The sequence below is a fragment of the Dipteris shenzhenensis genome, chromosome 1, assembly GCF_047967505.1.
Source record: "Dipteris shenzhenensis isolate YYH24624 ecotype China chromosome 1, Dip_SZ_1.0, whole genome shotgun sequence".
In the NCBI taxonomy this organism is placed as follows: Eukaryota; Viridiplantae; Streptophyta; class Polypodiopsida; order Gleicheniales; family Dipteridaceae; genus Dipteris; species Dipteris shenzhenensis.
Window position 1 is genome coordinate 3,452,759 of NC_141596.1, and position 16,263 is coordinate 3,469,021.

The following is a 16,263-nucleotide window of genomic DNA, read 5'->3' on the forward strand; positions in this document are numbered from 1 at the left end:
CTGCACTTCTTTTTGGAATACAACCCAAGGACCTATACCTACACTATAAAGTGCATCAACATAACTGTAGTGACTCAACCTTCAAACTTCAAAATGAGACCACATTAATTAAATATGACACTAAATGTGTATACCAATGGTTCAAAACCTAGAAAAGGAACAACTCTGTCACAATTTATGTCAGAAATGTGTCAGAAAGGGGCTAATATCTCTTGTAATGTGTTCTTGGCATATGTATGTAGGGACCTCTCTAAGATAACAAAAGAGAAGTCTTAGCTTTTTTAACAAATTGCCTTTTTTGGAAAAAAAACATATTCATCTCAATGTATGGATATGGTGATTAGGCTACATAAAGACTTGGGACCAAGTACAACATAATGTTGGCATGTGTTCCAATAAGTGCCTATGCTCGAGTACACCTACTTCAATGATGACATCGGTTTACTCTCTTGGTTTCTTTTAAATTTTATTTCCGTCTTCCATTGGAGTTCATCTCTATAGAGTAGATTTTGCGGCTAGTTTGATATCATAATGTAGAGGAGATTTTGCGGCTAGTTTGCCCTGTTTGTGATGATAGAGAGCAATCATCTTCCAATATATCAATAAATTTGTTATGGATTCTCCTATAAATGTGTCTAATTTACCTTTTGTATCAAGGTAGTGGATCAACAAAATTCTTGTAAAGGACATCTAGGATGTGTTGGGGTGCATCAGTGTATTCATCCTTATCCATGTTTTAGAAGAACTGTGTGGCCCTTACCACGCCATCATAGATCACTCGTTTACAAGATTTAGATGTTGGATTATCCATGCTTAGGAACTCAAATATTAGCTTTGTGAGCAAATGCATTTTTTGATTTGAAATATACTTTAAGGCTGTCTCCTCTGTTTCGCCAGGATGGTCATTCATGTAGCATCCAATTGCACTTGTGTGTTGTCCTAGTTCCTTCTTCATCTATATCGTCAATTCATCAAGAGCATAGTTAGTTGTACTGAATAAAAACTAAAATGACCAAAAGAGTGTTGGATAGGATGACATTGGATACTTATAATCTCAAAATTTGATTAATTGTGACAAAGCTACATAAATTCATCACGAGCGTAGTTAGTTGTACTGAATAAAAACTAAAAGGACCAAAAGAGTGTTGGATAGGATGATATTGGATACTTCTAATTTCAAAAATTGATTCATTGTGACAAAGGTACATGCTTTATTCAAAATGTATAAGGAATTTTGTTTGACATTTACCTTAAATTTTTGGATGTCATTTGTGAGTCGAGATGCCAAGCGCGTCAGCCTGAGAAACCTTGATCGATAGTCTAAATATGACAACATATCGTCACTTAAGACTTCCCCACAAAACATTAACGTAGTGATAGCAATGGCTCCATTGCCTATAGAATAAATCCCATTATCAAGGTACTCTTGCAATCCTGGAGTGTATTTTGATGTTGCCCATTTAGCTTCCGTGACTTTGCTTGCAATCACATCTGCCCACTGTCGTCACAAATATTAGAACATTGGAATGTGATTTCGAAGTGGAGTCATAAAAAATCTAATTAACTTATTTCTCTCCTTTTAAGAGTTATGGCGAGCACGTAAAAGCTAACAATGTGCTTGAGCTAATTAACAAGCCCAAATAATTTGACGGATTTGTTAACTTAGATACTCACTGCTTGCTTGAGGTAAATGCCCATGTCACGTCGTTGCACCTTGGATGCCTCAGCCACCCAATTATGGACTGTGTCATTAAGCGTCATGAACACGATCCTTGCCTCTTGTGAGAGACAGCGTACGATGCTTGGATCCCACCTATATACATTACCAGCTGTTGAAGGAATAACCTTGATATGCACAAGTTACATGCATCTAGCTGAGTTGTCTATTGATCCATAACTATATTTAAGTATTCACTCAAGAACCTAGAGATGCATACCTCTCAACTGCTTTCAAGTACGTGTCCAGCTCTTGAGAAGATCTCGAAGGCAAGTCCATCAACTCATCAATAGCAACTGTCAAGATGACTGCCTTGGCAATGGAGAGCCTTGCCTTCGCAAATTGTGGCTCAAATAAGGCACATGCCGGCAAAAAGTACAATTCCATGGGTCTTTGTCTTAAGGGATTCAAGTCTACCAACCCTGTTTCTTTGCACCATCTAGGTCAAGAAAATGTCGAATGAGGAAACAAAGTCATTCCAAAATGATTGCAGCTAGCTTTTGTTTAGCTCCTATCTTGTATTTTACCTTTTCAATTCTTGAATCTCTTGCTGATGGGCTTTTTGGCAACGAGTAAACTCTGCTTTGGCTAGAGCGAGAAGTTTTTTGTTATTTACGGAAGGTAAACTGCATTGTGCAACGTGCTTTATGTCAAAGATAGCAGTAACTAGTATTTAGCATCTGCTACATCCTTACGATTAATTGCATTTGGTTGCTTAGAAAAAACTATAATTACCGATAGATTGTCTTTGCAAGCCACACATCATCTGTTCCGTAATGATCAAGGTACAACATAGTGTCTACTCGCGGAAGAGTTCTATTCCACGAGTACTTCACAGCATGTACAATCTGGGCACAGATTGTTTGGATTAGTCACTCTTCCTACTCTTGTATTACGATTGCATGCATTCTAAGAACCAATGATTTCCTCATAGAAGTGAAGGGCATCTGACCTCTCTGGAAAGGTTGTTCTTCAAAGACCATTTGTCATGTGGACCTTCCGACCTGATAGCAGCTTCTAGGTGTTTTCTTGAATAGTGGTAGGCCTCCTCTAGAATAGTTTCTCTAGGAAACCGAATATTAGACGCTCCAAACACATTAAGCATTTCTGAAAGCCCGTGCAGACGGCATTCTCCAAGAAAGCAAAAGAACTTCCCGTCTTGCTTAAAGTATTCGAAGACATCTACACTGGCACCATATAAAGTGAATTTCATTCTGGAAAGAAGACATGACCTTGGACAATGTCAAGGCCAAGCGTTTTCCCTATGTAGTATAAATCTGACTTTATAATGACGTCATTCGCAGGGTATCTTACCAGCTGAGACTTTGTAGCCATACAAGCGAAAAAGGCGGAAAGCCATAGCTGTATCATCAATATCCTGAACAGGGAGCTCCCTAGCCCATCCGATCCCATACGGTTTAAGAAACGAAACAAGTCAACTATCCCAAAGCTCATGTTGCAAAGTGATGTATACGGATATTCAAGCCATTACCCATTCATGAGGATGAGCCTACCATTGGTGATGCTGATTTCGATGAGCACAATAGCACAAGTAGTAGTGGACTGAATGCATTTGTAGATCTCAACATTGGTTTGGATATTGAAGTAGAGAGTTTGGCAAGGGTTAATCTCATTGAGGATGAGATTGAACCATGGCCCATGATTGATATTGGCAAGCCGAAACTATTTTAGATATTGTCTCATTCTCCTCACCTCACTTTATTTTTGTATATGTGGGTTTGCCAATATCAATCAAAACTGTGCTTTGGTAATTATGGGCAATGTTTGGAAAGCAGTGACGCACATTTATCAGCCTACAGCAAAAAAAATTTCTGTGTACTCTACTGTGCATTTATAAACATGTCTAAAAGACAGTGTAGACGTGCTAATAGACGTGCCCATATTTTCACTAATTCTATTTGCATCTACAGGCGCGACCGCTATTTTGTGCGTCTATCAAGCATGTCTATAGTTGCTTTGTCTTGTTGTGTCATGAGCAAATGGTTCGTGAAAACGTAGCAAAAGCACAAGTACACGAGCATAATCCTTCCCGAACACACACAACATGAAGCAACATCTTCTAGAGAACCGCACATCACTCTATCCACCGTACACCAAGCTGGATGTCGAAGGCATTTAGGATGGAACACCAAACATCACTGCTCCGAAATGGTGCGACTCACAAACATTCTATCCTATCTATGCGAACCCTAAAATGACATAACATTCTACCCTAACTTGCGGTTCTACTAACCCTAGAATAATCTAACCACCCTAACCCACAATCCTGCTAACCTTAAAATAACCTCACCACCCTAACATGCAGTCTTGCTAACCCAAAAATAACCCAACCTTCAACCTAACCCGTGGTCTTGCTAACCCAAAAATAACCACCTTCAACCCTACCCCGTGATCCTGCTAACCGGTCAAACATGACCAACTACACACACAAAGCCGAATCCCTAACCCAACGTCTAAAGTCCAACACACCCCTAAGACCCAAAAATTAGAAATGTGTTGAATATACGGAAGGTAGAAATTAGAATGTGTTGACTGTACGGAAGGACGGCCGAGCCATTGATTAGGGCAAAAAACAATGGGAGTCATCGACAAAACCTTTCTTTTGTGAAATGAAAGGCTCAGGGCAAAAGGAGAAACCTCAGCTCCCAGATGCACAATATGGTTACCGGTACGTCGGAGATGCTAGTGAGTTTCTCCACTCGTTTTTTTTGCTTGCCTGTTGCTTTTTGCTTTGTCGGGTGGATGAGTGGCTGGAAGAGTAGCGAGGATGAGTGGATCGGGAGATGGGCGTTGGCGGTGGTGTATTCGGGTGGATGCATGGCATTTTGGATCCCCGCGCAGCTACCCCCAGACAAATGAAACTACCCCCAATAGCATCCGCGCTACTCATGAAACTACCCCCCAGGAAATGAAACTACTCCCCCAATAGCTGCATCCCCGCACTATTCGGGCGGATGAGTCGGGTGGATGCTTGCCTGTGCTTTTTGCTTTGTCGCTACCCCCGATAGCATCCTGTAGACTCATAATAATACTGCCTTGTTGCTCAACTCCGGAGACATTCCACTCGCCTTAATCCGCTCGCTTCCATGGGACCCTGCACTCGCCTTCCCCTCGCTTCCATGGTACCCGTCACCCCATGCACTGCCAGCACCCTCATCTCCCATGCTCCCCTCCTCCACCCACCGCTCCACAGATTTGTTTCCTTTGGATCAGCTCGCAGCCCTCCCTTCCAGCCCCATCAATCTTCCTCCCATATCAGCTGCTGCTCAGAGGTCGACGGCCGCCTCATCAGCACCCCTTCACATGGACACGGTAAAACCTATTATCACGCTCATGGTGTTGCAACATGAGAGATCCTGCTGTCGTTTACCAATCGTAGGTTCGCAAATGCTCACCCTGGATGCAGACTTTTCCTTCAATCTTATCGCATGCAGCTCCTGATCAAGATTTCGATCTGCAAGTGTTCAACACAATATCTATCTTGTGATTTGTGTGCTTTTTTGTTAGACCCTTGAAATCCTTACCAGTTGCAGCTTCATCGGCGTAATACATTCCTTACATAGCCAACAACATGTAACGATCTGTCTCTCTGTTTCGTACGCTGAAAGTCGCCCATGTTACGTATTCATCCTTTAAACGTGTAATCAAATGTCTGCCGTAGAGATGTGGTGAAGAACAAATTCAGGAACTAATTGGCGATATCCGAAGAAAATTGACGACGATGGATGACGGTAAGACATCAACCTCGGCATATGATACCGCATGGGTCGCGCGGGTACCAGTTTTACATGGCCTGGGAGGTCCTCAATTCCAGAAAACCACCATGAACCATCTTCGAGTTGTTTTTTTATGATCCACTCGATAGTTTTCTGGAATTGAGGACCTCCCAGGCCATCTCGCTTACTTTTTAGCATAGGATCGGATGCTCAATACTCTCGCTTGCGTTATTGCCTTGAAGACTTGGTGTACTAGCAATGTCAGCATTGCAAGAGGTGAGATATAAGCGCTTGACCGGTACCGTAAGCCATTGTCGTTACATGGCCTAATTAGCATGAATTGTCATCGTCGTGCCAGGCGTGGAGTTCCTAAGAACCAACACACAAGCTGGAAGGCGAGGCCAGTGCACACACGGTTTCGAAATTGTATTCACTTCCTTACTCCAGGAGGCAAGGAGACTTTCCTTACAAGTCACCCTTCATTGAGAAGATCGAGAAAGATAAGGAGGAAAAGCTCAAAAGGTTTGGCCCTCGGCAATCTATGCGTCTCCGTTTCCGAAATTAGTCTCAAGATACTGGAGCTTGGAACCGCAACCGTGTAGGTTTCTTAATGCAACAATGCGATTAAAAGAAGCTTGTTTTCGTTTACAGAATCCCTGTAGACGTGCTGCAGGTCTAGAAAGTTTGGTGGATTGGGAGAGGATAATGCAGCTCCAGTCAAAAGATGGTTCGTTTGTGAGCTCTCTTGCAGCAACAGCCTGCGTCTTTATGCACACAGGAGATTCCAAGTGCTTGGAGTTCTTGAATTCAACGCTCGCAAGCTTCAATAATAAAGCAGGTATAGAGCTTGTGATCAATATATATTGACTGCTGATTTGTTGAGCATACGGACGAAATCATGGAAAAGTTGTTCGTTGACTCTTTGAATGATGTAGTACCACATAATTATCCGATAGATTTATTTGAGCGCTTGTGGCTGGTGGATACAATTTAAAGACTAGGCGTAGCTCACTTTTTTGAAAATGAAATCAGGGTATGTATACAGGCACTCTAAGTTCCACAGAATTCTCTCTGACGAAGGAAGATAGAAGCTTTACCTTAAATGTTTCGTCAACATTCTTGTTGTCTTGCATTAAACAGATAATGTGACTAGCTCTGATAAACATTGTGCACAACCATTGGAAACCGTATGGGATTGGATGGGCTAGGGAGCTCCCTATTTAGGATATTGATAATACAGCTATGGCTTTCAGCCTTTTTCGCTTGTATGGCTACAAAGTCTCAACTGGTAAGCTACCCTGCGAACGCTGCCATTGCAAAGTCGGATCTATACTGCATAGGAAACACGCTTGGCTTTGACTTTGTCCAAGGTCATGTCTTCTTTTCAAAATGAAATTCACTTTATATGGTGCCAGTATAGACGTCTTTGAATACTTTAAGCAAGATGGTAAATTCTTTTGCTTTCTTGGAGAACGCCATCACGGGCTTTCGGAAATGCTTAATTTGTTTCAAGCTTCTAATATTAACACACCATTCAAAATTTTTGGACTTTCTCTCCCGGTTTGGGCTTTTTTTTTGAGCATATCTTCTCCACTCAACTTCACTTAGTGAGCTCAAAAATTGGGTTTTTTAGAGCACTAAATGTGTCACTTATATACAAATATGGCTTAAGCTAAAAAGTCAAGTGGTGACCTCTAATTTTTAAAAAAATGGCTCAATGAAGCTATAATTCCCAAACTTGTGCATGGTGCCCCCATCCAATAACTATAATAATAATAATAGTAGTCTTCTAACTCTAGTTCAATTTTAACACTATGAAGTGAAAATATGACACCATATGAAAAGAGTTTGTTGAATTCAACATATAAGTGGCGTATAGATACACCATTTTTTTGAAAAAAAAGAGATTGTTGAATTCAATATATAAGTGGTGTATAAATACACCCTTTTTTTGAAAAACAAACCATACAATAAATTATCTTATTGGTGGTGTATAGATACACCATTTGTATAGGCAAAAGCATACAAAACATTATCTTATGCATCTGAATCTCGTTCAGAGTCATCAGATTCATGTAATGTATATGCGCTTGATGGGTCAAGTCTTGCCAAATGATGTTTAATATGGACATGACTTGGATCAGGGATTGTGATACATTTTTTAACATTGTATCCACGCTTCTTTTTAAAACTTCATGTCCTCAATTTCTAGCAATGAATAATGCTACTAACTTCCACCTCTGTTAATCCCTCATCATTTGGAACCCATTCACGTTTCTTTTGCAAGCATCTCTCATAGAGTTGTTTTATTGTATATCTTCTCGGGCGATTTTTCAATGGCTTTGGTTCATACCATAAAGCTGTAAATATTATAGGAGTTTCCTTGTCATCCCTTTCTATCTTAGCAACCTTTGAAACCCAAATTGGGCCACCTTGGTCATCCAACTCTGAACCTAGATCAGATGCCCAAACTGCAACAAATAGACCCTCTTCAATCTCATTAGATAGTATAAACTCTAGTAAGGTTTGTCTCCCTTCCTACCACAATATTTTCGAGGTAAAAGGCATTCCTCTGCTTCCTCCATATCTACTAACATATTTATATCCAAAGGAAAACTTGGTGACCTAGCTTGTTCCAGTCAAAAGGATTCATAGTATTCAATACTCATTAAGTTTTCTTGTCTTTCTAAATATTGGATAAGTGCTTCAGTTGATTTAATTGTCTCCAAAATCTTAATTGATTGCTAAGGATATTTTTGCATCATGCTTTGAAGATGTTTAATGAAGGCTTTCAAGCCTTTCATTTCATCTATGTCAAGTGATTTGTTTTTTGCAAGAACAAATCTAGTTTCCTCCAATGGAATTATTCATTGTAATAAAGCATATGACTCACTCCATAAATGATCTGATCCATCTACTGAGTAGTGCTTCCATTGCATCACTGGAATATTATCATGCATGTGAAACTGAAAGTAGTGTGGATTTGTGTGTCCTATTAGGGCATCATCTCCTTTTTGTAAATGTGGCTCTATGAATGCTCTCCAATCTACCATCCTCTCTAAGATAGCCACTTCTGATTCTTCCTTGCGAGAACCTCCAATTTTTTTCCCAATTCGAAATAGCATATCCTCCATTGTCAAAACATCCATTGCCTTCAACTCACCAAAGATAACACTGAAAATTTGATCTATGTCTTCATGTGTATGGCCGACAAGAAGAAAGCTAACTTCCACTTCTTCAAATATTTTCAAACCAATAGAGCATAAAGCAAATATATATTTATTCTTGTTCTCTCTCCAACAATTATCAGCTTGTATTCGCAATGTGTTAGGTAAACATCCATGAGCATCTCTGACCTTTCTTATTGCTTTCATGATTGATGTAACAACCTGGTTACTATCATGGTCATGCAAACTATTAATCCATACATCACAAAAGATTCGGTATCCATGTACTAATACTCCACACAAGTGTGTTTTTAGTCCACGTTTGCCCTCCAATGCTGGTGGGATACATCTATATCATGGCAAAGTGGTTGTATTCTGGTCCATGCCATCAATGGTGATGCACATGGACTTATCGACATGTGAAATAGCTTCCTCTCTCCAAGAAGCATATAACTTTCGAGCATCCTCCACATGACGTAAATGGATTGATCGCCATTTAATATATCTTCCTTGTTGCTGCTCACATTTACTATGTTCAATGGCATTTTTTGATTCATCACATGTCTTACATTTTGACATCCTTTGCTTTGATGGTGTCTTGACCTGGCAAAAATCTCTACGCCAAATTTTGTACAAGGTTGATCATGAAATCATGCTCTCGTCTCTGTCTTGTAAAGTTTTATTGACAGTTTCTAGGACGACCTTCTTTGTCATTCCCAAAGGAAGATGTTGTTGGCATTCGACACGTCCATCTAGCATTGTTTGTTGAAGATGAGGCTGTGGTAATGCATGGTCTTCGAGAACTTGCTTTAATGTTGCGGTTGAATTTATAGTGCTTCCATGGCATTTAAGCTTGTAGGTATTTCCATGAATTGTATGAACCACTTTTTCTTTCACCTCTACCTAGATGGTTTAGTATGTGCCATGTGATAGTCCAGTTAACCATTGATATCCTCGATTGCAAATGGGTCTCCCATTAACGATGGGTTTCAATCTAGGTTTACAGTGTTTTGTGCTCAAGTCTTGATTAGTGCCTTGATAAAGAAAGCATGAAAACTCTTGAAGAAGATAGTTATGTCTATTAGGCACTGTCTTACTCTAAATACCAAGGCATATGGCTGCACAATCATCTTTCCCCACTTTTTTGATGCAAAGTCTCTTGCAACAAACTCGCATAAGCATCCTTTCCATATTCTCCTCGAATAGCATTACATGTCTCTTTGGTTCTGGAAGTGATGCCATGATTCTTCGCCTCTTCACACTCACATACTTTCTTTTTGTAAATAGTGTCTTGTGTTTTCTAGTTGTAAGACCATCAAACCTCGAATCCATTTCCCTTGAATCTTCATCTTTATAATCAAATGCTGTGTGGGCTTGAGAATTATTTGATACCTTATAATATCTTGGAAATGGCAATCTGGTAGACATGTTCATTGATGTCAATTTGTTGCCAATGCCTCTTGAATTTTGTGGTTGAACTATTTCTCCTTCGTAACTCAAGATTCTCCCATCTATATTCTCTAGCATGCTAGCAACAATATTATGAACAACATGATAAGTCTCAGATTCTCTGCCCCTTTTGCCTTGTGTTCGAGTGGTAACATCATGATCATTGTCACTAATATCATCAATTCCTGCTATTGCATCACTTATCCCATCAATCTTTGCATGTATTTTTCTTTGTGGTCCCATCTTATTATTCTCAACACAAGACAAGTCTTCTATATTAGTAAGCATGTTTGAGTCACTTGCAACACAAGACAAGTCTTCTATACCAGTGAGCCTGTTCGAGTCACTTGCAACACAGGTCTTCTATACCAGTGAGCCTGTTCGAGTCACTTGCAACACATGACAAGTCTTCTATACCAGTGAGCTTGTTCGAGTCACTTGTAACACAAGACAAGTCTTCTATACCAGTGAGTATATTTGAGTCACTTGCAACATAAGAAAACTCTTCTACATCAACATCTATTACTATAATGTCCTCAATACCTGTGAGCATGCCACTATGATACTCTTGATTACTACTATAGCTTCTTATCAATTTGGATCCCATTTGTGTTATAGTCCTTTTCTTCTTATAATATTTTATTGTGTCTTCCATGACATTGAAGGAAACTATCTTGGGCAAACTTGATTTCAAGAGAGCTAACCCCCATTTATAAGTACTATGAACTTGTAGTTGAGACGTAGTATTATGGACGTCTAAATGTGAAGTACTATCCATTGCATTTTGAATGATACCTGCACTAGTCAACTTAATTATCTCCACTATATAGAGAAACCTCTGAGCATAGCCCTTAAAGTTGCCAATTGCTAAAACTTCTCCGAAGCAAGATAACATCTCTACTTTTTACCCCTCAAAATAAGTTTTCTTGATATCTTGAAAGTATGTCTTTGTAACAATTTCGTCTTGGTCCCAGAGTGTTCTGTGTGCTTGCATATCAAATATGTCACATTGTAAGATATCTCCCAATGTTTCAAAGTCTCCATGTTGATATTTTAAATGTACTTCAGGATTTACAACGTTGGTGATTATCACTACACATCTTCTCTCACCACAACATTGGAAATGACACACATTCATAGGATCAAGACTATGAATTCATCCAAAAGCCACCTCTTCATTCTTCTTATATAACACCACATCCATACCCTCTGTTAGGGTGAATACCTATTTTATGTACAAAAATAGATTAGCAACTCAAAATGAACATAATGAATAATCATTGAGCTTATTATTACTTAGTAACTTCTATATCAAAACTAGTAGAGAAGGCATTAAAAAACCCTACATCCAAAACTTTAAACAATTAATACCAAAACATCTTAACCACCGTAAATCGTAAACTTTAAACATTTAATTCCTAAACCCTAAATCCTAAACTCCTAAATAATAAATCCTAAAACTTAAACCCTAAACTCTAAATCCTAAACCCTAAATCCTAAATCTTAAATCCTAAACCCTAAACCCTAACCCTAAAATACAACCAAAATTTAATGAATTTTTTTAATTTGTGCAACAGGTTGGGGGGTATATCTAACCTGTTGCACAAGTCGAGAATTTTCTTGATTTGTGCAACAGATTGGATATACCTGTTGCTCAAGCAACAGGTTGGGGGATATATCCAACAACAGGCCTCGGTTGGGATGACCCGCAATAGGTTGGGGGGTATATCCAACCTATTGCACAAGTTAAGAATTTTCTTGACTTGTGCAACAGGTTGGATATACCCCCCAACCTGTTGCTCGAGCAACAGGTTGGGGTTACCCCAACTGAGGCCTGTTCTTGGATATATCCCCCATCAAGCAACAGGTTCGGGGGTATATATTTTCTTGACTTGTGCAATAGGTTGGATATACCCCCCAACCTGTTGCTCGAGCAACAGGTTGGGGTCACCCCAACCGAGGCCTGTTGTTGGATATATCCCCCAACCTATTGCTTGGGCAACAGATTGGGGGGTATATCCAATCTGTTGCACAAATCAAGAAAATTCTTGATTTGTGCAACAGGTTGGATATACCTCCCCAACCTGTTGCTCACCCCCCAACCTGCTGCTTGAGCAACAGGTTGGGGAGGTATATCCAACCTGTTGCACAAATCAAGAAAATTCCTTGATTTTTGCAATAGGTTAAGTGCACCATTAACCTATTCCACTTGCAACAAGTTGGGGGATATATCAAACCTATTGCACAAATTGAAAAAGATCATTAAATTTTGATTGTATTTTAGGGTTAGGGTTTAGTATTTAGGGTTAAGGTTTAGTATTTAGGGTTAAGGATTTAGGGCTTAGGATTTAAGATTTAGTGTTTAGGGTTTCAGGTTTATGATTATGTTTTTAGGGTTTAGGGTTTAGGATTTAGGGTTTAGGGTTTAGGGTTTAGAATCTAGGGTTTAGGGTTTAGAATCTAGCATTTAGGGTTTAGGATTTAGGATTTAGGTTTTAGATTTTAGGGTTTAGGGTTTAGTATATAAGATCATGAGCTTAGAACCTAGAATCTAGGGTTTAGGATTGAAAATTAGGTTTTAGAATTTAAGTTATAGGGGTTAGGGTTTAAGGTTTAGGATTTAGGGATTATAACTGTTATATTAGTTTAAGAGCTTAGATTGTATAACCTAAGATTTAGGAAACTTTAGGATTTAAGATTTAATAGGGTGTAAGATTTAAGGTATATAGACTATATAAAATATGCATTCCAAAGTATTTAGTTTAGATATATGTAGACTATATGTTATATGCTTTCCAAAGTGTTTTGTTTATAGGTACGATCCTTTACAAAGGCTTTACTTTAAGTAAGTATAAGTCTACCTAGTCAAAGTATCTTACTGAATAGGAACAAGCACATAGGCTAAAAGCACACCGATTCATATTTTCTTACATTCATGCTGCATGGTGTATCATAAGGTACGATCCTTTGCAAAGGCTTTACTTTAAGTAATTATAAGTCTACCTAGTCAAAGTATCCTACTGATTAGGGACAAGTACTTAGGCTAAAAGCCCACCGATTCATATTTTCTTACATTCATGCTGCATGGTGTATCAGAAGAAATGAAAAAGTATGTGATAAGAAATATTCAGAAGAAATATGTATTCCATATCATGGACACCATGGATATCTGGTGGTTGCTAAAGTAAAAAAATGATATGGATGAAATGATACTGTAGTTTTGTGCAAAGTTTAAGGCTTTTGCAAAGTATTACACATAGTAACAAAGATAAGTAAGTATGCTAAACCTCTTCTAGATTCTATGGTTTTAAATACCTACCTTACAAATACATTATCTAATTTTTCATTCTTCGACTAACTAACAAGTATTATACACATGAAAGAAAATCATACATGCTAAAAGTACGTGTGTAAAATTTAATATTTTCTTATTTTTTAAATTAATTTAATTCTTTGATTGACTACTTTTTAAAATTGAAAGGATATTAGTATATAATCTACATAATTTTAAATGTTATTAATGTATAATATTAATAATTTATATATTTACTTAAATTTATATAATAATTAAATTATATTTATATTAGTTTTTAAGTTAATACTGTATAGAATAGCAATATATTCACTAATTCTTCATTGTTTTAAGAATAAGTATTATATAAAGCACATATGCTAGAAGACCTCCCTTTCAAGTTATATTTTTTTAATTAATATATTTATTTATTTAATAATTATATAATATTTATATTAATTTATAGATTTAAAATATATATTTTTAGCAAAATTATATTTTAATATTAGTTATTAAAAATTTATTATATTATGGAGTAAAAATATTATAAATGGATTTCTTATATTAACAAAGTGTCGTGAGAAGAGTTTTTTGGAAAGATTTAGGATTAAATTTTGTTTTGAAGTTGTTGTGTATGCAATAGGTAGGGAGGTTTGAGTGGTTTTGAGGTTGAGAGAGAAATTTGTAATAAAGTGTCGTGAGAAGAGTTTTTTGGAGAGATTTATGAGTAAAATTTTGTTTTGAAGTTGTTGCGTATGCAATAGGTAGGCAGATTTTAGTAGTTTTGAGGTTGAGAGAGAAATTTGTAATAAATTATTTTTTTTGTTGATGAGTTTTTTGGAGAGATTTATGATTAAATTTTGTTTTGAGGTTGTTGCGTACGCAATAGGTAGGGAGGTTTGAGTGGTTTTGATGTTGAGAGAGAAATTTATATTAGATTGTTTTTTTTTAATTGAGGAGTTTTTTGGAGAGATTTATGATTAAATTTTGTTTTGAAGTTGTTGCATACACAATAGGTAGGAAGGTTTGAGTGGTTTTGAGGTTGAGAGAGAAATTTGTAATAGATTTTTTTTTTTGGAAAAATTATTGCGTGCCCAATAGGCTAGGAGAGAAATTTCTAAAAATAGGTTGTGAGAGTTTAAGGTGAAGAGGAAAATTTGTGGGAAAAAAGATTTAATGCAAAAATGGATTTTTGAAGTTGTTGCATATACACAAGTTTTTTAGAAAAGAATCGGATTTGAAAAAAAATTCAAATTTACAAAAACTTGATTCTTAGAAGTTCTTGCATATGCAATAGGTTAGAAATGAACTCACCTCTTGCAACATTTTGAAAATTTTTGAGAATCTTACACTAGGTTGATGAAAGGAGAGAAGCGTGGAGTGTAAAAGAATGATCTTTGAATGAAAGAGAGAATAAAGAATGTTCTACTTATAGTGAACCTAAAAGAACTAAAAAAACCTTAAAAACTAAAAAAAGCTAACTTGACCTAAAAGCTACCCATTTCCTATAAAACTCTACTTCTCCTACTCACAACTTTCCTGGAGCTCCTCCACCACCTCTCCACCTAGGTACTCCCTCCCTCCCTCTCCTCCCTCCCCTCTTGCTTCCCATCCCCTCTCCTCCCGCTTCCTCTCTCCCCTCCCTTCCTCTCTCCTCCTGCTTCCTCCCTCCCCTCCCTTACCCTCCCCTCCCCCTTCCTCTTTCCCCGCTTCTCCCCTCCCTCCTCTTGCTTCCTCTCCTCCCTCCTCCCGCTTCCTCTCCTCCCTTCCCCTCTCCTCCCCCTCCTCCCCCTTTCCCTTCCCCTCGCTTCCCCTCTCCTCCCAGCTCCCCCTTCCCCTCCCCTTCCCCGCCTCCCCCTCCCCTTCCCCGCCTCCCCCTCCCCACCGGCCCCTCCCTTCCCTGCCTCCCCCCTTCCCCTCCCCTTCCCTGCCTCCCCCTCCCCCTCCCCGCCGTCCCTCCCTTCCCCTCCCTGTCAGCCCCTCCCTTCCCCGCTGGCCCTCCCTTCCCCTCCCTGCCGACCCTCCCTTCCCCTCCCCCTCCTCGCCGGCCCCTCCCTTCCCTACCTCCCCCTCTGCCTCCCCCTCCCCGTCGCAGGCGAGAGGGAGGGAGGGGAGGGGGCCAACAGGAGGGGGAGGCGGGGAAGGGGGAGGGGAGGCAGGGAAGGGGAGGACGGGAGGGGAGGCGAGGAAGGGGAGGACAGGAGGGGAGGCGGGGAAGGGGAGGACGAGAGGGGATGCGGGGAAGGGGGAGGGGAGGGGAGGCGGGGAAGGGGAGGGCAGGAGGGGAGGCAGGAGGGCGGGAGGGGGAGGGGAGGTAGGAGGGGAAGGGGGAGGGGAGGCGGGGAAGGGGAGGGCAGGAGGGGGAGGGAGGGGGGGAGGAGAGGAGGGAGGGGGGGTTAAGCCCCTCTCCCCTCCCTTCTCTCCTCTTGCCCCCTCCCCACCCTCCCTTCCCCGCCTCCCCTCCCCCTTCCCTGCCTCACCCTCCCATCGGCTGTTAAGCCCCCCCCTCCTCTCCTCTCGCCCTCCCGTCGCCCCCTCCCCCTTCCCTACCTCCCCTCCCCTCGGCCCCCTCCCTTCCTCCCTCTTCTCCCTTCCCCTCTCTGCTCCCTTCCCTCCTCTCCTCCTGCCCTCCCATCGCCCCCTCCCCTTTCCCCGCCTCCCCTCCCGTCGGCCCCCTCCCTTCCTCCCTCTGCTCCCTTCCCCTCTCTGCTCCCTTCCCCTCTCCTCCCGCTTCCCCCGCTTTCTCCCTCTTTTTTAACGCGGGGAGCAGTGAGGAGGACGGGAGGGGAGGGAGGAGGGAGAGGAGAGGGCAGTCGGGAGGGAGGCAGCAGGCGGGGAGGTGGGAGGGAGGAGGCAGGCAGGGACGCGGGAGGGAGGAGGGAGAGGCAGGCATTGAGGCGA

The 16,263-nt window shown here is 40.4% G+C and overlaps 1 protein-coding gene across 1 annotated transcript; it reads right to left on the reverse strand.

The window, feature by feature from the left end:
- Positions 1–736: 736 nt before the first annotated feature.
- LOC147905266 (bifunctional cis-abienol synthase, chloroplastic-like) lies at positions 737–3,077 on the reverse strand. The gene is made up of 8 exons (XM_087378857.1): positions 3,032–3,077; positions 2,670–2,899; positions 2,453–2,565; positions 2,245–2,343; positions 1,938–2,156; positions 1,675–1,813; positions 1,250–1,498; positions 737–955 (listed from the first exon to the last, which is right to left on the reverse strand). The coding sequence occupies exons 1-8, from the start codon at positions 3,075–3,077 to the stop codon at positions 737–739; spliced, it is 1,314 nt and encodes a 437-aa protein (XP_087234983.1).
- Positions 3,078–16,263: the final 13,186 nt, after the last annotated feature.